Consider the following 22,675-nt stretch of genomic DNA (forward strand, 5'->3'; position numbering starts at 1 on the left):
CCATGTGATTGGTGAACTGTACCTGTATGCTCCCATGTCATCGGTTGCCACGGTGATGAAGGCTGCGGCCCCTCCCCTCTCCGTGATGGCGATCTCCACTCCTTGCAGCTCCGGAGAGACCTTTCCCTCCAGGAACAGACCTGCTCTCCCTGCGATGTCCACCAGGCGGCCCGGACACGACTCTGAGCACAGGGACGACAGCATGGCACCGTCACAGGTACGCTACGGTACTGTACGGTACGGTACGGTACGGTACAACAGCATGGTACCGTCACACGTACGCTACGGTACGGTACATTACGTTATGGTACGGTACGGTACAGTCTACAACACGTTTCTGTTTACACTGTTTACACATTTTGCAGACGCTCTTAAAACCCAATTTGTTCCCAAGACGTCTTTTTTGTGAGGGAGCCAATCACAGCACTTTCCTGAGCCTATAATTATTCAGAAAACACCAGCCCACAGAGAATCCATTGAATGTTCCAAGGAGGGAAAAAAGGGCTCAGCCCAAAAGGGGCCAATCCTGCAAACTTTGAAAGCCAATGTTGGCCAATTAGGATGGAATATAAAATATGGGACAGATCCGTCTTGAGCACATGACACAAGTATATAATAATAAACAATAAAACATACTCTCTCCCCGTGCCTTCGGCCTGGTGGAGACAATAAAACATACTCTCTCCCCATGCCTTCGGCCTGGTGGAGACAATAAAACATACTCTCTCCCCGTGCCTTCGGCCTGGTGGAGACAATAAAACATACTCTCTCCCCGTGCCTTCGGCATGGTGGAGACAATAAAACATACTCTCTCCTCGTGCCTTCGGCCTGGTGGAGACAATAAAACATACTCTCTCCCCGTGCCTTCGGCCTGGTGGAGACAGTAAAACATACTCTCTCCCCATGCCTTCGGCCTGGTGGAGACAATAAAACATACTCTCTCCCCGTGCCTTCGGCATGGTGGAGACAATAAACATACTCTCTCCCCGTGCCTTCGGCCTGGTGGAGACAATAAAACATACTCTCTCCCCGTGCCTTCGGCCTGGTGGAGACAGTAAAACATACTCTCTCCCCATACCTTCGGCCTGGTGGAGACAATAAAACATACTCTCTCCCCATGCCTTCAGCCTGGTGGAGACAATAAAACATACTCTCTCCCCGTGCCTTCGGCCTGGTGGAGACAATAAAACATACTCTCTCCCCGTGCCTTCGGCCTGGTGGAGACAGTAAAACATACTCTCTCCCCGTGACTTCGGCATGGTGGAGACAATAAAACATACTCTCTCCCCGTGCCTTCGGCCTGGTGGAGACAATAAAACATACTCTCTCCCCGTGCCTTCGGCCTGGTGGAGACAGTAAAACATACTCTCTCCCCGTGCCTTCGGCCTGGTGGAGACAGTAAAACATACTCTCTCCCCGTGCCTTCGGCCTGGTGGAGACAATAAAACACACTCTCTCCCCGTGCCTTCGGCCTGGTGGAGACAGTAAAACATACTCTCTCCCCGTGCCTTCGGCCTGGTGGAGACAATAAAACATACTCTCTCCCCGTGCCTTCGGCCTGGTGGAGACAGTAAAACATACTCTCTCCCCATGCCTTCGGCCTGGTGGAGACAATAAAACATACTCTCTCCCCGTGCCTTCAGCCTGGTGGAGACAGTAAAACATACTCTCTCCCTGTGCCTTCGGCATGGTGGAGACAATAAAACATACTCTCTCCCCGTGCCTTCGGCCTGGTGGAGACAATAAAACATACTCTCTCCCCATGCCTTCGGCCTGGTGGAGACAATAAAACACACTCTCTCCCCGTGCTTTCAGCCTGGTGGAGACAATAAAACATACTCTCTCCCCGTGCTTTCAGCCTGGTGGAGACAGTAAAACATACTCTCTCCCTGTGCCTTCGGCATGGTGGAGACAATAAAACATACTCTCTCCCCGTGCCTTCGGCCTGGTGGAGACAATAAAACATACTCTCTCCCCATGCCTTCGGCCTGGTGGAGACAGTAAAACATACTCTTTCCCCGTGCCTTCGGCCTGGTGGAGACAATAAAACATACTCTTTCCCCATGCCTTCAGCCTGGTGGAGACAATACGATAAAGAACTGCGTACCTCCAGAGATGGTGGCTTCCACCTCAGGAGGATAGAAGAGCAGCTCCTTGGAGGATGGGGTCACTGTGATCTTCTCTCCAGCCCTGAAACAGACAGCAGGTTAACCCATTTAGAAGCTCCTTGGAGGATGGGATCACTGTGACCTTCTCTCCAGCCCTGAAACATCACTTTTGTTGTTAACGGGAACTTTGGAATATTTTTCGCTGATGGCACTATTTTAACCCATTCTGACCGGGAACCCATTTTGGTGTTGGCATCATGTTATGCTTTAGCTATTGAAAAATAGCAGATCTACAAGCTCATAGCGCGCCACCGAGTGGCGCGCTACGAGCTTGTAGGTCTGCTATTTTTGAAAAATCGAAGAGCGACTGACATTTTTTTAATCTGATCTCAGGTCAGAATGGGTTAATCAGACCAGTGTGTGTCCAGTGGAAACCTCGTATGAATCTGATCTCAGGTCAGAATGGGTTAACCCAGTCGGGGCGGGAACCCCTTTTGGTGTTTTTTTAAGCATTATGTTATACTCTGGCTATTGAAAAATGGCAGCTCAGATCTACAAGCTCGAAAGCTTGTAGATCTGCTTTTTTTTTTTTAATTTTTATGTGAAAATGTGGCGCAAATCTTTGAATATATATTCTTTCAGAGCGAACGTTTTCATGAAATAGTTTGAGAATAGTTTGACATAGAACCACTGACATAGAACCACTGACATAGAACCACTGACATAGAAACCACTGACATAGAAACCACTGACATAGAACCACTGACATAGAACCACTGACATAGAACCACTGACATAGAACCACTGACATAGAAACCACTGACATAGAACCACTGACATAGAACCACTGACATAGAACCACTGACATAGAAACCACTGACATAGAACCACTGACATAGAACCACTGACATAGAACCACTGACATAGAAACATGATTTATGAACCACTGACATAGAACCACTGACATAGAAACATGATTTATGAACCACTGACATAGAAACACTGACATAGAACCATGATTTATGAACCACTGACATAGAACCACTGACATAGAACCACTGACATAGAACCACTGACATAGAACCATGATGTATGAACCACTGACATAGAACCACTGACATAGAACCACTGACATAGAAACATGATTTATGATTTTAGAAGACATTTGGTCTCAGGACTAAATGGGTTAAGGCCAGTGGGAAAAAAAAGGTAATTTTCACGATCAGCGGTCAAACCGTTAACCCATTCTGACCTGAGATCAGATTCATACGAGGTTTCCACTTGACACACACTGGTCTGATTAACCCATTCTGACCTGAGATCAGATTCTAAAAATGTCAGTCGTTCTTTGATTTTTCAAAAAATAGCAGACCTACAAGCTCGTAGCGCGCCACTCGGTGGCGCGCTACGAGCTTGTAGATCTGCTATTTTTCAATAGCTAAAGCATAACATGATGCTAACACCAAAATGGGTGCCCGGTCAAAATGGGTTAACAACAAACAAACAAAACAGCAGGTTTATGATAAAACACAAACAGCAGGTGTATGATGATTAAATACTAATGAAAACGTCACTGTGATCTTCTCTCCAGCCCTGAACACAGAACAGGCAGGTTGATGATCTAACACATGCAGAGGTGACCACAGGTCAGCAACGACCATCTGTCACCATCTGGGTTACGATGTTTACATCCTCCTCTGGGACAGGAAACATCGGCTCTACCGTGTTTCTATTTTTTTTCTAATATATATATTTTTATCCCACGATTTTGTAACCCATTTTTCACCCCTGTGTCAATCATCTAATGTGATCCTGGGCTCTACACACCCTCCACCAACCTAGTCCCCATATATGGGGGACAAGGGGAGAGCAACCTAGTCCCCATATATGGGGGACAAGGGGAGAGCAACCTAGTCCCCATATATGGGGGACAAGGGGAGACCAACCTAGTCCCCATATATGGGGGACAAGGGGAGAGCAACCTAGTCCCCATATATGGGGGACAAGGGGAGAGCAACCTAGTCCCCATATATGGGGGACAAGGGGAGAGCAACCTAGTCCCCATATATGGGGGACAAGGGGAGACCAACCTAGTCCCCATATATGGGGGACAAGGGGAGACCAACCTAGTCCCCATATATGGGGGACAAGGGGAGAGCAACCTAGTCCCCATATATGGGGGACAAGGGGAGAGCAACCTGGTCCCCATATATGGGGGACAAGGGGAGAGCAACCTAGTCCCCATATATGGGGGACAAGGGGAGACCAACCTAGTCCCCATATATGGGGGACAAGGGGAGACCAACCTAGTCCCCATATATGGGGGACAAGGGGAGAGCAACGGACTTGAACTCATGCTTCCTTCGTGCCTGAGTGTCCAAGTTGCTCCTTTACACCTGACAGGGGGGAGTTTCCCTGGTTGGACGTAGCGCGCGTGGAAGGAACACGTTATTCCAACCAGTTCCTTTCCCCTCCATCAGGCGCCTCTACCGTGTTTCTACGATACGCAGCGGTCATTGTTCTATAGACTGTTTCTCTACGTTACGCAGTGCGATTCTCGCTATAAGAGAACATTTTGCTGTGGGCCCCGAAACAGATCGTTCGTTTGTTCAATGTTAATCCCTTAGCACCACCTAGCACTGCCTTGCAGAATAGCCCAGCAGCAAGTGAGTTCAGATTCAAGATCAGATTCATACGAGGTTTTCACTGGACACACACTGGTCTGATTAACCCATTCTGACCTGAGATCAGATTCTAAAAATGTCAGTCGTTCTTCGATTTTTCAAAAAATAGCAGACCTACAAGCTCGTAGCGCGCCACTCGGTGGCGCGCTATGAGCTTGTAGGTCTGCTATTTTTCAATAGCTAAAGCATAACATGATGCTATAACACCAAAATGGGTTCCCGGTCAGAATGGGTTAAAGCGTGTCACAGACCTGGCCCAATAGGAGAAGTCGTAGTTTAAAGCGTGTCACAGACCTGGCCCAATAGGAGAAGTCGTAGTTTAAAGCGTGTCACAGACCTGGCCCAATAGGAGAAGTCGTAGTTTAAAGTGTGTCACAGACCTGGCCCAATAGGAGAAGTCGTAGGTTAAAGCGTGTCACAGACCTGGCCCAATAGGAGAAGTCGTAGTTAAAGCGTGTCACAGACCTGGCCCAATAGGAGAAGTCGTAGTTAAAGCGTGTCACAGACCTGGCCCAATAGGAGAAGTCGTAGTTTAAAGCGTGTCACAGACCTGGCCCAATAGGAGAAGTCGTAGTTTAAAGCGTGTCACAGACGTGGCCCAATAGGAGAAGTCGTAGGTTAAAGCGTGTCACAGACCTGGCCCAATAGGAGAAGTCGTAGTTAAAGCGTGTCACAGACCTGGCCCAATAGGAGAAGTCGTAGTTTAAAGCGTGTCACAGACGTGGCCCAATAGGAGAAGTCGTAGTTAAAGCGTGTCACAGACCTGGTCCAATAGGAGAAGTCGTAGTTAAAGCGTGTCACAGACCTGGCCCAATAGGAGAAGTCGTAGTGGAAGGGTCCCGTCAGCTCTCCGGCCTTCTCCAGGACGGGGACGGGGCTGTCGGCGTTGTCGGCGGGCCCCTCCCCCTCCTCGGCCGCCCGGCGCTCTCTCTCCTGGCGCCGCAGGGCGATCTCCTGGAGCTGCTGCTCCACACGCTGCTCCTCCACGCTGCGCAGCGGGCCCAGGACCAGGGCAGGCTCGCTCTCTATGGAGGACCTGGGAGAGAGAGAGAGAGAGAGAGAGAGCGATAAAGAGATAGAGAGATATAGAAAGAGACTTACATTTTTGTGTTACGCAATGTTTGTGTTCACACAAACTCAAAATTGTCCATTCATTGACAATGGACGAAAATGTATTGTTAACAGTTGCGACAGACAGACGGAACAAGGTTATCCTCTTTACAGACAGACAGACAGACAGGCCTACTCATGTCTAGTGAACAAGGTTATCCTCATTACTTAAAGGTTATCCTCATTACTTAAAGGTTAAAGGTTATCCTCATTACTTAAAGGTTATCCTCATTACTTAAAGGTTAAAGGTTATCCTCATTACTTAAAGGTTAAATGTTATCCTCATTACTTAAAGGTTATCATCATTACTTAAAGGTTAAAGGTTATCCACATTACTTAAAGGTTAAAGGTTATCCTCATTACTTAAAGGTTAAAGGTTATCCTCATTACTTAAAGGTTATCCTCATTACTTAAAGGTTAAAGGTTATCCTCATTACTTAAAGGTTAAAGGTTATCCTCATTACTTAAAGGTTAAAGGTTATCCTCATTACTTAAAGGTTAAAGGTTATCCTCATTACTTAAAGGTTATCCTCATTACTTAAAGGTTAAAGGTTATCCTCATTACTTAAAGGTTAAATGTTATCCTCATTACTTAAAGGTTATCATCATTACTTAAAGGTTAAAGGTTATCCTCATTACTTAAAGGTTAAAGGTTATCCTCATTACTTAAAGGTTAAAGGTTATCCTCATTACTTAAAGGTTATCCTCATTACTTAAAGGTTAAAGGTTATCCTCATTACTTAAAGGTTAAAGGTTATCCTCATTACTTAACCCATTCTGGGCGGGAACCCCTATTGGTATCTTACCCCCTCAGGCCGGGCACCCATATTGGGGTTCTGTACAGTATGTACAGTATTCAAAAATGTAAAAATTTTGATGCTGCTATATAAATATTTGAAGTTTTTCAGAAACCTTAGGTCAGGATTTAGAGGCGTTTTTAGAATCGGCCTTAGGCCTAAATGGGTTAAAGGTTAAAGGTTATCCTCATTACTTAAAGGTTAAAGGTTATCCTCATTACTTAAAGGTTATCCTCATTACTTAAAGGTTAAAGGTTATCCTCATTACTTAAAGGTTATCCTCATTACTTAAAGGTTAAAGGTTATCCTCATTACTTAAAGGTTAAAGGTTATCCTCATTACTTAAAGGTTATCCTCATTAATTAAAGGTTAAAGGTTATCCTCATTACTTAAAGGTTATCCTCATTACTTAAAGGTTATCCTCATTACTTAAAGGTTAAAGGTTATCCTCATTACTTAAAGGTTAAAGGTTATCCTCATTACTTGATGGTGACTGTGACGTCCAGGACCTTGTCCGTGGTGACGAGGCCGGTCATGTGGTGTCTGACGGCGGTCAGCGTCAGGATGGACGGGGCAGACCTGGAGGGAAGGAGACCACATTCTACAAATCATTCTAAATCATGACAGCTTTGTTGCTTGCACCATTTCATGTCGAAGACCCCCAGAATTATTATGTAATCGGCCGTGGACCCCAATTTCAAAGAATGTTGTTCCAGGGACAACAAAAGCAAAGATTGGAGCTAAAAACGTTCACTCTGAAAGAATATCTATATTCAAAGACCAGCGCCACATTTTCACGATTTGTCAAAAAATAGCAGATCTACAAGCTTGTATCATAATAACGCTTAAAGAACACCAAAAGGGTTAAATGGGGGTTGAACCTTAGAGTATATATGAATAGAGAAGACACCCGAGTTCTCCTTCCATCCACTTGCATTAAGTTGCTCAAAAGCGCATGAGGCGATTTTTCACTCCTCTTTCCGGGTAGGAACAGAGTGCATTCTGGGATGGATTGTGGCCCCAAACACATGAACGCGCTGCATGGCCGTTGACTATCATTGCACGCGTTCACGTGCGTTCACGTATGAAACAGCGTTCACGTGTCATCGTGAACGTGCACAGTGATAGTGAATGGACCAGCGCGTTCATGTGTTTGGGGTCCACGCTGCAATACCTTCATTCGGCCACTATGTCCATTTGGCCTCAGGGTTTCCTCTGGGTGCCGTCTCTATTCATATATATACTCTAAGGGTTGAACGTGCAGAAGAGCAGGGACAGATTAGCCATTGGGCCAGTGGGGCCGTGGCCCAGGGGCCCTTGGCTATCAGGGGCCCTTTGGGGAAATTGGACCGTGAGGTACTAGGTTTGACGCCCTGAAAAGGGCTCCTGGGGCCCTTCATTGGATGTTGATTTTGTTAAATTTAGGTTAAAAAGATGATAAAAACACGGAAATGTCGCGCGCACGCGCCCTAAGGGGGCCCTGAAAATATTACCGGCCCAGGGGCCCTCGTTGGGGTTAATCCGTCCCTGCAGAAGAGGGAATAACACGTGGATGAACCAGACCGAGCGAGAGAGAGAGAGAGAGAGAGAGAGAGAGAGAGAGAGAGAGAGAGAGAGAGAGAGAGAGAGAGAGAGAGAGAGAGAGAGAGAGATGGAGATGGAGGAGGAGGGGGGGAGGACGAGGACGAGGAGGAGGGGGGGGGACGACGAAGAGGAGGGGGAGGACGAGGGGGGGGGAGAGAGAAACGCAAAGACAAGATGGATGAGTTCCGTGCAGCGGTTCACAGCGTACTTACGTGTCGTAAGTGTAGTAGTCCTGCTCAAACTGGTGGCAGGAGCGCGGGGTGACTTTGTAAACACCTGGTTGGGGGAGGAGAAAAAAATAAATGACATTTTGAGATGATTTATCACTTTGTTCCCGTGTTATATTTAGTCGTGTGCCTGCCTGGCACCTTCTGGGGGCAGAACATGCTACTCCCATTATACACCAGAGAGAGAGAGAGAGAGAGGGTTAGGGCGCGTCTTGTTAGGCCACACGGGGTGCTATGTTTAGCTAACGGGAGGTTAGCTTACCGGGCTTGGAGAGGCAGAAGCGGTTGACTCCCTTAGAGAGGTTGTACACGCCGACGTTCTCGGGTTTGCTGCCGTCTTGGAAGAACTCCTGTGTGTTACACAAAATGGTGCATTTATAGAACGCCTTTATCCAAGGCGCTTTACATAGATTGTGCATTACATTCACCCATTCACACACACACATTAATACACAGATTGCGGCGGAAGCCATGCAAGGCACCAACCAGCACATCGGGAGCAATTTGGGGTTCTGTGTATTTGCCCAAAGGACACTTCGACATGTAGACAGGAGGAGGAGGAGGAGGAGGGATTCGAACCGCCGACCCACGGATCATTGGACGACCTGCTCTACCTCTGAGCCACAGTCGCCCCACACACACACACACACACACACACACACACACACACACACACACACACACACACACACACACACACACACACACACACACACACAGTGTGTTACTGACCAGAGTGATGGCGTGAGACAGCGAGCAGCGCAGGATGTAGCCGATCTGTCGGAACTCCACCCCGAGGATGTCCGACTCCAGAACCTCCACCTCCACAGACTTGTGTTTCCAGCACCACTCCTCATGGGAGATACTGGCTGTTCACCACAAAGACACACAAAGACACACCACTCTGAGCACCACTCAAAGACACACCGTTAGGAGATACTGGCTGTTCACCACAGAGACACACAAAGACACACCGTTAGGAGACACCACTCCTCATGGGAGATACTGGCTGTTCACCACAAAGACACACAAAGACACACCGTTAGGAGACACCACTCCTCATGGGAGATACTGGCTGTTCACCACAAAGACACACAAAGACACCACTCTGAGCACCACTCAAAGACACACCGTTAGGAGACACCACTCCTCATGGGAGATACTGGCTGTTCACCACAAAGACACACAAAGACACACCACTCTGAGCACCACTCAAAGACACACCGTTAGGAGATACTGGCTGTTCACCACAAAGACACACAAAGACACACCACTCTGAGCACCACTCAAAGACACACCGTTAGGAGATACTGGCTGTTCACCACAAAGACACACCGTTAGGAGATACCACTCCTCATGGGAGATACTGGCTGTTCACCACAAAGACACACCGTTAGGAGACACCACTCCTCATGGGAGATACTGGCTGTTCACCACAAAGACACACCGTTAGGAGACACCACTCCTCATGGGAGATACTGGCTGTTCACCACAAGGAGACACCACTCCTCATGGGAGATACTGGCTGTTCACCACAAAGACACACAAAGACACACCACTCTGAGCACCACTCAAAGACACACCGTTAGGAGATACTGGCTGTTCACCACAAAGACACACCGTTAGGAGATACTGGCTGTTCACCACAAAGACACACCGTTAGGAGATACTGGCTGTTCACCACAAAGACACACCGTTAGGAGATACTGGCTGTTCACCACAAAGACACAGGAGACAAATTCCGGTGGGCCTTGATGCCATCGTAATGACTGATCTTACACTTACTGAAAATAGCAGATCTACAAGCTATTTTCAGCATGCAACCCAGTGTAAAATTACTTCTACTGGATCTCTTGTGCACTAGTCCCTTCCTAACATTTTAGTCACATTGTTTGTATTCCCTGTTGCACTAAATATGGTGTCCTATATCTAACAACGAACCTTTGTATTCCCTGTTGCACTAAATACGGTGTCCTATATCTAACAACGAACCTTTGTATTCCCTGTTGCACTAAATATGGTGTCCTATATCTAACAACGAACCTTTGTATTCCCTGTTGCACTAAATATGGTGTCCTATATCTCAACGAACCTTTGTATTCCCTGTTGCACTAAATACGGTGTCCTATCTAACAACGAACCTTTGTATTCCCTGTTGCACTAAATATGGTGTCCTATATCTAACAACGAACCTTTGTATTCCCTGTTGCACTAAATATGGTGTCCTATATCTAACAACGAACCTTTGCATTCCCTGTTGCACTAAATATGGTGTCCTATCTAACAACGAACCTTTGTATTCCCTGTTGCACTAAATACGGTGTCCTATCTAACAACGAACCTTTGTATTCCCTGTTGCACTAAATATGGTGTCCTATATCTAACAACGAACCTTTGCATTCCCTGTTGCACTAAATATGGTGTCCTATATCTCAACGAACCTTTGTATTCCCTGTTGCACTAAATATGGTGTCCTATCCAACAACGAACCTTTGTATTTCCCCGGCAGGATGTTCTCGAAGGAGAAGCTGAGGGTGTCGGTGCTTCCCGACAGACCCACCGTCCTCCTCTCACCCTGACGGCTCACCGGCTGCAGCGTGACCGACAGGTCATCACAGGACGCTAGGAAAGGTTAAAGAAGAAGCAAAGATTTGAGTTAAAAGCATTCGCTATGTTGGGAAATATCCCTGAAGAGTTTCTAATACATATACGCTAAATATTTAATCAAGATCCTCTTAGCATCAAGTAAAAAAGCAATCACACGACGCTGGTGCCAACAGGACCCACCAACGAAAGAGCAATGGATGGACATTATTGAGGAACTGTATACTATGGAAAAACTAACATTCATACCGAGACTACAAGAGGATAAATTCTATAAAAAGTGGGAAAAGTGGAATCTCTTCTCTCAGCCTAGCGATATTAAAAATAGGATTTCATTGAATGTTTTTTGTAATATGAAAAATGCAGCCTTTTTTTCTTTTACTTTCCGTATAGTCTTGTTAGTTGTGTTTTCTTGTCTGTTCTTCCTTCAATAAAAAATTAAGCGTTCGCTATGAAAGAATATATATTCAAAGATTTGTGCCACTTTCACGAAACAGCAGATCTACAAGCTCGTAGCGCTGCACTCGGTATACCGCACTATGAGCTTGTATAGATCTGCTATTTGTCAACGTATATACCACCCGTTTACCTAGACAGTAGACTTTGCCCGACACCGAGGCCATGAACTGGGTGAAGAGCAGCTCGGAGATGGGCCGGTCCACCAGGGACAGCTCCAGGGCCGCGGGCTGCAGCGCCAGGCCAGCCTTCACCTCCACCTCCGGGAGAGACACCTGATGGAGGTAATAATAATAATAAAACTTTATTTGTATAGCACCTTTCATGACATGAAATGCAGCTCAAAGTGTTTTACAGAACAATGGAGAATAAAAGAAAAGCAAGGCATCGACATTAAAAAACAAGCAGTAATGCAATACAGTGAGGACATGAATAAAAAATTCATCAATTAAAAGCAATGTTGTAGAAGTGGGTCTTGAGCTGAGCTTTAAAAATGTCTACAGAGGCTGCCTGTCGAAGGTACAGTGGGAGTTTGTTCCATGCCGACGGCCTGTAGAAGCAAAAAGCTGCTTCCCCGTATTTTTTAGTTGCCATTTTTTTTGGCAAAGCGAGCAGGCCAGCAGTGGAAGACCTTAGGGGGCGGTTTGGGACATAGGCAGGCAGTCATGTAGGTAGGAAGGTGCGAGACCATTGAGAGCTTTATAGACAAGTAAAATAATATTAAAATCAATCCTAAAAACAACCGGAAGCCAGTGCAGTGAAGCCAAAACTGGAGTAATATGTTCTCTCATCTTAGTTCTAGTTAAAACTAGTTAGAAGTTAATACCTCTACCTCCCTGATGGAGGTAGAGGTAGAGTTCATTAGTTCAGAGACAACCTCCAGGGCTGCGGGCTGCAGAGAGACAGACACCTGATGGAGGGTTAGGACAGTTCTCTCCTCCCTGGGAGAGACACCTGCCGACAACACGGAGGCAGTGGTTTGCGAACGCCAGTGAGCCATTTACTATGTAATCCAGCAGAACATGTCTGTCTGTCTGTCTGTCTGTGAGTGTGTCACACACGCACGCACACAGCAGAAAACATAAATAAATAAATAAAAACTTGCAATTTACGAGCTGCGTTCGCGTGTCTTACTTGTAGTAGGAAGAGTTCCTTTCGGTCATTATTAGCCATGTGCAAATATGACACTTCATATACAGGGTAGGTCTTTAACCCATTTAGACCTGAAGAAGAACAGTTTTCTGAATAACCTCATGTTTCCATGTCAGTGGTGCTCAAAATGTTCACGTCAAGAACCCCCAGAATTATATGTAATCGGCTTCCGACTGACAATATGTAGTTCCAATGAACTACATAGTTCCCCCATGTCCCCAGCTACATTATAATGTACAACCCAATGGAACCACACCAAACCCTACAAACCCTCCCGCTCACTCAGATCAGCCAACGCAGGGAAGCTGGAAGTACCCTCACTAAAAACGCCGGGACAACACTCCACACGTCCCAAACTCTTCTCCCTTCTGGCTCCAAAACTGTGGAATGCACTTCCCATTGCAGTCAGAACTGCAGCATCACTCCCAATCTTCCGCCGTAGTCTGAAAACCCACCTTTTCAGACTCCATCATGGCCCATAGCACTTACCCCACCCCCTTAGATAGCAATTATGTAGACTTAGATAGCATTTGATACAGACTTATAGCATGTTATGTAGACAGCATAAGTGCATTGTATGTGCTATTGTCATAGCACGTCATAGTACATATGTATAGCATAGTAGTATAGATGTATAGCTTATATGTATAGTTTCATTATAGATATTCCACTGTTACTTTCTTAGCTTACGCATGTTTCATGATAAATGTTTTTATGTGATGTATTCCCATGCTTTTTTGTTCTTGCTTAATGTAAGTCGCTCTGGATTAAGAGCGTCTGCTAAATGCCTAAATTGTAAATTGTAAATTAACTCATTTACACTCTCACAGTTCAATTAACATTGCTTTTACAATAGTAATGGGGGGTCTCATGTAACTCAGAGACAGCGACATACAATTGACCCATTTACACTCTCACATTTAACAGACATACAAATGCCATTCAATGGGGGGCTCCACAGGCATCTTCACCTTTCAAATGTCTCCACGTATATTTGTTACATCTGTGTGAATACAAATATATTATACAAGTTAAAATGAAGAGCAATTAAATATATTTATGGGGGGAAATTGTCCATACTAGTCCAGACTAGTCCTGACAATTTCCCCCCATAAATATATTAATAATCTGCTATTTTCAGCATGCAACTAATTGTAAAATGACTTACACTGGATCTCTTGTCCACTAGTCCCTTCCTAACATTTTAGTCTAGTTTTTATTTGTTGACGAAATTTGTCAGTATATTTAGTCTTCGGTTTAGTCATCATAGCTTAGTGTTAATTTAGTTTCCATGTAGTTTTAGTCAGTGGAAAAAGGTAGTCGGACGAACCTTTTCCGTCTTAGGTTTTAGTCGAGGAAAACAACCCCGTTACCAATAATACGGCTGTAAGCCTTACGTGGATGCTGTAGTCTCCGGGTTTGGCCTGGAAGCAGAACGCCCCCTGGTGGTCAGAGTCGGTGGTCTGGCTGCTGGACATGTTGTTGTCCTGACCCCCGCCCCCTCCCCGCGGGGTCAGGGTGACCTTGTAGCGACCCTGCTGCTTCATGCCCTCTGGGAGCTGGCTGACGGAGATCTGTCCACACGCACTGAACCTGGACAGACAGACAGACAGACAGACAGACAGGGTTAGATTACACACACACATACACACACACTGAACCTGGACAGACAGACAGACAGACAGACAGGGTTATATTACACACACACACACACTGAACCTGGACAGACAGACAGACAGACGGACACAGGGTCACATTACACACACACACACACACACACACACACACACACACACACACACACACACTGAACCTGGACAGACAGACAGACACAGGGTCAGATTATACACACACACTGAACCTGGACAGACAGACAGACAGACGGACACAGGGTCACATTACACACACACACACACACACACACACACACTGAACCTGGACAGACAGACAAGACAGACAGACAGACAATGTCAGACCTACCCTGCTGTGATGATGTCAGGCAGCTGGGGCGTGTTGGGAGCGATCTTCACCGTGATTGGCTCAAAGTACATGAGCTCCTTCTGGGTGCGGATGGTATAGGTCCCCGCCGTCATGTTCTCCAGACGGTACGACCCGTCCTCCTTGGTGACCACTGAGGACAGACAGAGACAATTAGTCCTCCTTAGTGACCACTGAGGACAGACAGAGGGACAATTAGTCCTCCTTAGTGACCACTGAGGACAGACAGAGACAATTAGTCCTCCTTAGTGACCACTGAGGACAGACAGAGGGACAATTAGTCCTCCTTAGTGACCACTGGGGACAGACAGAGGGACAATTAGTCCTCCTTAGTGACCACTGAGGACAGACAGAGGGACAATTAGTCCTCCTTAGTGACCACTGAGGACAGACAGAGGGACAATTAGTCCTCCTTAGTGACCACTGAGGACAGACAGAGGGACAATTAGTCCTCCTTAGTGACCACTGAGGACAGACAGAGACAATTAGTCCTCCTTAGTGACCACTGGGGACAGACAGAGGGACAATTAGTCCTCCTTAGTGACCACTGAGGACAGACAGAGGGACAATTAGTCCTCCTTAGTGACCACTGAGGACAGACAGAGGGACAATTAGTCCTCCTTAGTGACCACTGAGGACAGACAGAGACAATTAGTCCTCCTTAGTGACCACTGGGGACAGACAGAGGGACAATTAGTCCTCCTTAGTGACCACTGAGGACAGACAGAGACAATTAGTCCTCCTTAGTGACCACTGAGGACAGACAGAGACAATTAGTCCTCCTTAGTGACCACTGAGGACAGACAGAGGGACAATTAGCAGGGCTCGAAATTAACTTTTTTACTTTGTAGCGCTTGTGCTACCAATTTCAAGCAACAGGAAAAAAATTAGGAGCACCCACCAAAATCTAATGATTTAGATCATATAATTAGAATTTCTAATATAAAATAATTTCAATGTAAAACATTATATTTATAGCTACTCACTAGCTACTCACTTCTAATCAGTGGTGGATAAATTACTCTAATGTTTTACTTAACCCATTCTGACCGGGCACCCATTTTGGTGTTGGCATCATGTTATGCTTTACCTATTGAAAAATAGCAGATCTACAAGCTCATATCGCGCCACCGAGTGGCGCGCTACGAGCTTGTAGGTCTGCTATTTTTGAAAAATCAAAAGAACGACTGACATTTTTTAGAATCTGATCTCAGGTCAGAATGGGTTCATCAGACCAGTGTGTGTCCCGTGGAAACCTCGTATGAATCTGATCTCAGGTCAGAATGGGTTAAGTAAAAGTATCAATACTGCTGCTATTCTCTCTCTCTCCCTCTCTCTCTCATTCCCTGCTATTGAAAAATAGCAGATCTACAAGCTCATAGCCTGCAGGCATAGTGGGGTTACCTCTGATCTGGTAGCAGATCTACAAGCTCACAGCCTGCAGGCATAGTGGGGTTACCTCTGATCTGGTAGCAGATCTACAAGCTCATAGCCTGCAGGCATAGTGGGGTTACCTTTGATCTGGTTGTTGAGATACACCGTGGCGTCAGGAAGTCCCTCCCCCTCCACGCTGTTGAGGACGCGCCCCGTCACAGAGAACCCCATGACCCGGAAGATAGGCTGCAGAGGGACAATGAACCAGGGGTTAAAGGTCAATGGACCAGGGGTTAAAGGTCACAGAGAACCCCATGACCCGGAAGATAGGCTGCAGAGGGACAATGAACCAGGGGTTAAAGGTCACAGAGGGACAATGGACCAGGGGTTAAAGGTCACAGAGGGACAATGAACCAGGGGTTAAAGGTCAATGGACCAGGGGTTAAAGGTCAATGAACCAGGGGTTAAAGGTCACAGAGGGACAATGAACCAGGGGTTAAAGGTCAATGGACCAGGGGTTAAAGGTCACAGAGAACCCCATGACCCGGAAGATAGGCTGCAGAGGGACAATGAACCAGGGGTTAAAGGTCACAGAGGGACAATGGACCAGGGGTTAAAGGTCACAGAGGGACAATGGACCAGGGGTTAAAGGTCACAGAGAACCCCATGACCCGGAAGATACGCTGCAGAGGGACAATGAACCAGGGGTTAAAGGTCACAGAGAACCCCATGACCAAGGACTGTATAAAGAGGACAGGAAGCGAAGACCGTAAGGGCGCCGCCATGTTGATCACATGGTGCTCCATGGAAGGAAAGAAACATGCGCAGTTGAGACCCAGAAGTTGGACATGCATATGGCACAAATGGCCCAGCAGATGGCGTGAGGTGATTAAAGACCTTGCTGAAAGTAGGGACGCTTGTTATTTCTCACTCTTCTGCCAGCCTATATGCTGAAGCCAGCTTGGCTCAGTGCTCACCATGAACGGACTGATCAACAGGCAAAAGTTGAAAACCACTGTATTACATACAAATTATATAGATATATTATAGTTGCACTGATCATGACACGGCTGTCTCAGTCAGTCCGTTCATGGTGAGCACTGAGCCAAGCTGGCTTCAGCATATAGGCTGGCAGAAGAGTGAGATACAAGCGTCCCTACTTTCAGCAAGGTCTTTAATCACCTCACGCCATCTGCTGGGCCATTTGTGCCATATGCATGTCCAACTTCTGGGTCTCAACTGCGCATGTTTCTTTCCTTCCATGGAGCACCATGTGATCAACATGGCGGCGCCCTTACGGTCTTCGCTTCCTGTCCTCTTTATACAGTCCTTGGTCATGACCCGGAAGACAGGCTGCAGAGGGACAATGAACCAGGGGTTAAAAGTCACAGAGGGACAATGAACCAGTAAACTAGTCGACTAGTTGCTTAATGAATGCCCTAGTTGACATGAAGGCCTCAGAGGCCCTTACCCAGCGGGCCCTTTTTGAAACCAGCTCCTCGCCTCTCGTCCTACACACGTCCACTGGGTCTGAGCATAGATATAGAAAGGACCGAGACGCAACGCAATGCAAGTGGATGGGAGGGGGATGCCGGTGCCGTCTCCATTACAATTTACAATCTAGGCATTTAGCAGACGCTCTTAAGCAAGAACAAAAGCATGGGAATACATCACATAAAAGCATTAAATCATGAAACATGCGTAAGCTAAGAATTAGTTATACATCTATGCTCAAATCGAGTGGAAGTGTGTAGGGCGAGTGGCGAGGAGCTAGTTTAAAAAAGGGGGCATATGTTCTACTTGCCCAAAAGGTCATGCCCACTTGCCCTAAAAGTAAATTATACTGTACTATTGTGATATGGTAGAAGTGTTTTATGAAAATACAAATCGGTATCGGCAGATACTCAAAATCGTCTCACCACTGCAGCGCGTTGTGATCTTGTAGATTGGCTATTTTCAGCGTGCAACCGAGTGTAATATCATCCATTAATTATGATGCCATCACGGCCCGTCAAAATGCGCTTCATCGACTGTCCATTTAGTCGACTAACTCTAACTTAAAAAGGCAAATCATTTCAGATGACTAGAATATGACTAAAACTGTTTTATTTACTCTAAAACTACAGATAATGTTGCTGTGAAAAATCAGCACCGATTATAATATATATGCACTGAGATTACAGGTCTATTAAAGAATAACTGTTGATATTTAAAAGACCCATTCCACCATCAACTCATGTCATTGTCTATTCTCAACTTTATGGCCATTATGCTACCACACTGTATAGTGTATACAGTACATAAACATATTTTTAAACACACTTTTAGTGCCGGAAGTGCATCAAAATAGGAGCTCTGGGGTGCCGGAGTTGTCTAATCGCTTTTACTCTGAAAGCCATGACCCGGAAACACTTTCCTAAAAAAGTTGACTTTAGAGAGTTGACCTAAAATCCCGATCATTTTAATTCATACGATATATGATCCAAAAAGCGTTCATATTTTGCGGGAGAGAGACGGATGAGGAGCAGAAATGAAGCGCCAGCATATCGATCCATTTATCACCACGGAGAGCGCCCTGGATGAGGAGATACGAGTCATTATTTCCGCCACGCTAACATGCGAGTCAACGACAAGCTAATAATTGCACAGAGCGTTAGCATACGGCAAGAGAAAAGCGAAATGACAAAAAAAAAAAATAGGAAACATTCTGAATATTCTTATCTCGCCCCGTATCATTGAGGGTGTGCTATGACGTACAGACACGTTCAAGGCTACAATCGTTTCTAATCCTTATGACGGCCTGAGGCGTCGTATGTAAACATGGTGTTAATATGGTATTTCACTCATGATGAAATGCCCTCCTTCTTACCAGGAGCTTCAGGCTGTTGTGCTCCACCTTGAAGTCCATCCGAGACGGCGCGACGTCGAAGGTTATCCTCTCTCCTCGGTAGAACGGCACCTGGTTAAAAGGTTAAAGGTTATCCTCTCTCCTCGGTAGAACGGCACAAAGCACAATTAAACCAACACCAATGGGGGCAATTATAGAATTAGATAAGCCATCATCTATCAAAGTAGTTACAGTACTGTACATTCCACCTTCATTTAGAGCCCAGGTTTTACTGTACGCCCAGCCCACGTCAACGTGACATTTATCTTTTTAATATATTTTTTATCCCACGATTTTGTAACCCATTTTTCACCACTGTGTCAATCATCTAATGTGATCCTGGGCTCTACACACCCTCCATCAACCTAGTCCCCCATATATGGGGGACAAGGGGAGAGCAACCTAGTCCCCATATATGGGGGACAAGGGGAGACCAACCTAGTCCCCATATATGGGGGACAAGGGGAGACCAACCTAGTCCCCATATATGGGGGACAAGGGGAGAGCAACCTAGTCCCCATATATGGGGGACAAGGGGAGAGCAACCTAGTCCCCATATAATGGGGGACAAGGGGAGAGCAACCTAGTCCCCATATATGGGGGACAAGGGGAGACCAACCTATAGTCCCCATATATGGGGGACAAGGGGAGACCAACCTATAGTCCCCATATATGGGGGACAAGGGGAGACCAACCTATAGTCCCCATATATGGGGGACAAGGGGAGACCAACCTAGTCCCCATATATGGGGGACAAGGGGAGACCAACCTATAGTCCCCATATATGGGGGACAAGGGGAGAGCAACGGACTTGAACTCATGCTTCCTTCATGCCTGAGTGTCCAAGTTGCTCCTTTACACCTGACAGGGGGGAGTTTCCCTGGTTGGACGTAGCGCGTGGAAGGAACACGTTATTCCAACCAGTTCCTTTCCCCTCCATCAGGGGACATTATCAAGTGATCCCATACAGCCAATCCTTTTTTTTTCCTTCTTTTTTTTAAGATATTTTTTGCGGCTTACGCCTTTTATTGGTTTTTTGAAGGGACAGACAGTAGGCTGACAGGAAACAGGAGAGAGATGGGGGGGGTGTCGGGCTCGGGAGTCGAAACCGCGGCACACTGCGACTGGATTACCAGTCGGGTGCCCAGACGGTTACGCCCAGACAGCCAATCCTAGCGTAAATGTGTCCTTTGATGAATGTCTCACGGCTGAAACCGCGTTGAAAAGTATTCCAACGTGCCAAAAACCACAACAACAGAACGGAGCAGGAATGAAGCGCTCTTATCCAACGACAATAAAACATTCTACGTGTTGGGTCAGAGAGGCTAAATGTCATCAAATGGTGGTTCTGGTTCCGTGGGGCTCAAATACCCCATCAATAAATAACGGGCCTTGGTTTGAAGAGGGTTGAAAACCACTGCATCATCGGGTCATTTAACCCATTTAGACCCGAGGACAGATTCTACAAATGTCGTCCAAATCATGACAGTTTTCTGAAAAAACCTCATGTTTCGTTCTCTATGTCAGTCGTTCTCTATGTCAGTCGTTCTCTATGTCAGTCGTTCTCTATGTCAGTCGTTCTCTATGTCAGTCGTTCTCTATGTCAGTCGTTCTCTATGTCAGTCGTTCTCTATGTCAGTCGTTCTCTATGTCAGTCGTTCTCAAACATGTTCATGTCAAGGACCCCCAAATATTTATATATGTAATTGGCCGTCGACCCCCATCTGAAGGGACCCCCCTCGACCCCCATCTGAAGGGACCCCCCTCGACCCCCATCTGAAGGGACCCCCCTCGCCCAAAAGCAAAGATTAGATGTAAAAATGTTCACTGTGAAAGAATATATATTCAAAAATTTGCGCCACATTTTCATGATTTTTTCCCCCCCAAAATAGCAGACCTATACTCTGTGGTGCCACGCTATGAGCTTGTAGATCTGCTATTTCTTCAACAGCTAAAGCATAACATAATGCTTAAAAAAACACCAAAAGGGTTTCCCACCGTCATTCATGAATGTGTTAAAACACCAAAGCGTACCACGGTGTAAGCGCCGCTGGCCAGCGTTGGGAAGGAGAAGGTCCCGTCCTCTTTGGACAGACCGCTACACAGGTAGACCAGAGAGTCGTCCCCAGCCTCCGCCCCCTCCACTGGGGCCGTGTTACAGCCTCCTATGGCCTGGAGACATGGAGAAAACACATGGTTAACACAGAGAGTCACACCCAGGCTCTGAGGCCTCCACTGGGGCCGTGTTACAGCCTCCTACAGCCTGGAGACATGGAGAAAACACATGGAAGTGTGAGATGTGGGGTTTCTATAACCTGACACTGCCAGATCTGGGATCTCGGGAGCAAATTCGATGACGGGGCTGTTCCTTTTTTTCAAGATACTTGGTAGATGATTGGATGGGACCGTGTGTCTATCACCGTGTGGGCGTGCAAACACAACCAATCATATTGACATGTCTATATAGCGTCACATCCGGTTTCGCACATGTCCCGCCCTTAGCTCACGCTGATTGGTTCGAACCACGAGTGGTTCGGCGTTAGCTCAACTCCCTGAGAGATCCCAGATGGATGCTGTGTTGGGGAACATGGTTACCCAATACCGCCCCCAGCTGGCAGAGTCAGGTTAGGGTTTCCATGGTTAGGCATCAATCCACACTTGGCAGTTTAAAAGCACGTATAAAGCAACTTCATGCAATGCTAGACCATCATTTTAAAGTGAATTATAGTGTGCCGACTTTCAGAATAAGATTTTCTACACCATATATACAGTAGTCAAGCCAAACATAATGTATTAATTAGGCCCATCACATTTATTACATTAACTCCTAATCGCATGTGAGATAATAAAACAAAAAAAGCATTATCATCAATCGTTTAAATGTTGAAAAATGACGATAGATTTACATATTTCAAATTTGTGATTATGAATCCTAAAAGGCAAACGGAAATCGTCGACTTAACGTTGTGATGGCGACAGCCCTAAACATAACTACTGCACTGTGGTCAGGTTCACCTTGACGGAGAGGGGGGGTTATCATATCAAGAGGGGAGCTAAATTTGAAGAAACTTCTTGTCCACACTACCATGAAAAGTCAATGTATCAACAATCTGTGGGGTCAATGTGTGGAATGGTCTGGCTGTTGAGCTCAAACAAAGCACCAACATTGTACAATTTAAGAGGATGTACAAAAATGACTTACTTAACTATTACAGAGTGGAGGATGAGTCACGTTGATTGTCTCGGGCTATACTTGATTATTGAATTATTGTTCTTACATACACATGGACACATGTACGTGTGTATATGTGTGTGTGTGTGTGTGTATGTATGGATGCAGTAACACTTGGATTATATGTTTATTGCAATTACTTATTGGTGAATATTTAAGATGGGGGTAGGAGTAAATACGTCATTACTTCTTCCTACTCCTTTTTGAACTTCAGGTGCAAGACCACCCACTCCACTCTCACTGCCTGCCTCACAGATAGACCACCCACTCCACTCTCACTGCCTGCCTCACAGATAGACCACCCACTCCACTCTCACTGCCTGCCTCACAGATAGACCACCCACTCCACTCTCACTGCCTGCCTCACAGATAGACCACCCACTCCACTCTCACTGCCTGCCTCACAGATAGACCACCCACTCCACTCTCACTGCCTGCCTCACAGATAGACCACCCACTCCA

The 22,675-nt window shown here is 46.2% G+C and overlaps 1 protein-coding gene across 1 annotated transcript in view; it reads right to left on the reverse strand.

The window, feature by feature from the left end:
* The window catches only part of nomo (nodal modulator), a 57,663-nt gene that overhangs the window by 22,535 nt on the left and 12,453 nt on the right, over positions 1-22,675 (reverse strand). Inside the window, exons 8-21 of the mRNA XM_080759675.1 lie at positions 21,016-21,153; positions 18,964-19,053; positions 16,235-16,340; positions 14,703-14,853; positions 14,120-14,315; positions 11,704-11,845; positions 11,001-11,132; positions 9,243-9,379; positions 8,773-8,860; positions 8,496-8,559; positions 7,183-7,278; positions 5,598-5,828; positions 2,108-2,190; positions 23-182 (exon numbers count right to left, since the gene is read on the reverse strand). Of these exons, the coding sequence (XP_080615801.1) occupies positions 23-182; positions 2,108-2,190; positions 5,598-5,828; positions 7,183-7,278; positions 8,496-8,559; positions 8,773-8,860; positions 9,243-9,379; positions 11,001-11,132; positions 11,704-11,845; positions 14,120-14,315; positions 14,703-14,853; positions 16,235-16,340; positions 18,964-19,053; positions 21,016-21,153 (1,814 nt within the window). The remainder of the gene's footprint in view (positions 1-22; positions 183-2,107; positions 2,191-5,597; positions 5,829-7,182; positions 7,279-8,495; positions 8,560-8,772; positions 8,861-9,242; positions 9,380-11,000; positions 11,133-11,703; positions 11,846-14,119; positions 14,316-14,702; positions 14,854-16,234; positions 16,341-18,963; positions 19,054-21,015; positions 21,154-22,675) is intronic.

The sequence above is a fragment of the Protomyctophum bolini genome (genome assembly GCF_963924005.1).
Source record: "Protomyctophum bolini genome assembly, chromosome: 3".
In the NCBI taxonomy this organism is placed as follows: domain Eukaryota; kingdom Metazoa; phylum Chordata; class Actinopteri; order Myctophiformes; family Myctophidae; genus Protomyctophum; species Protomyctophum bolini.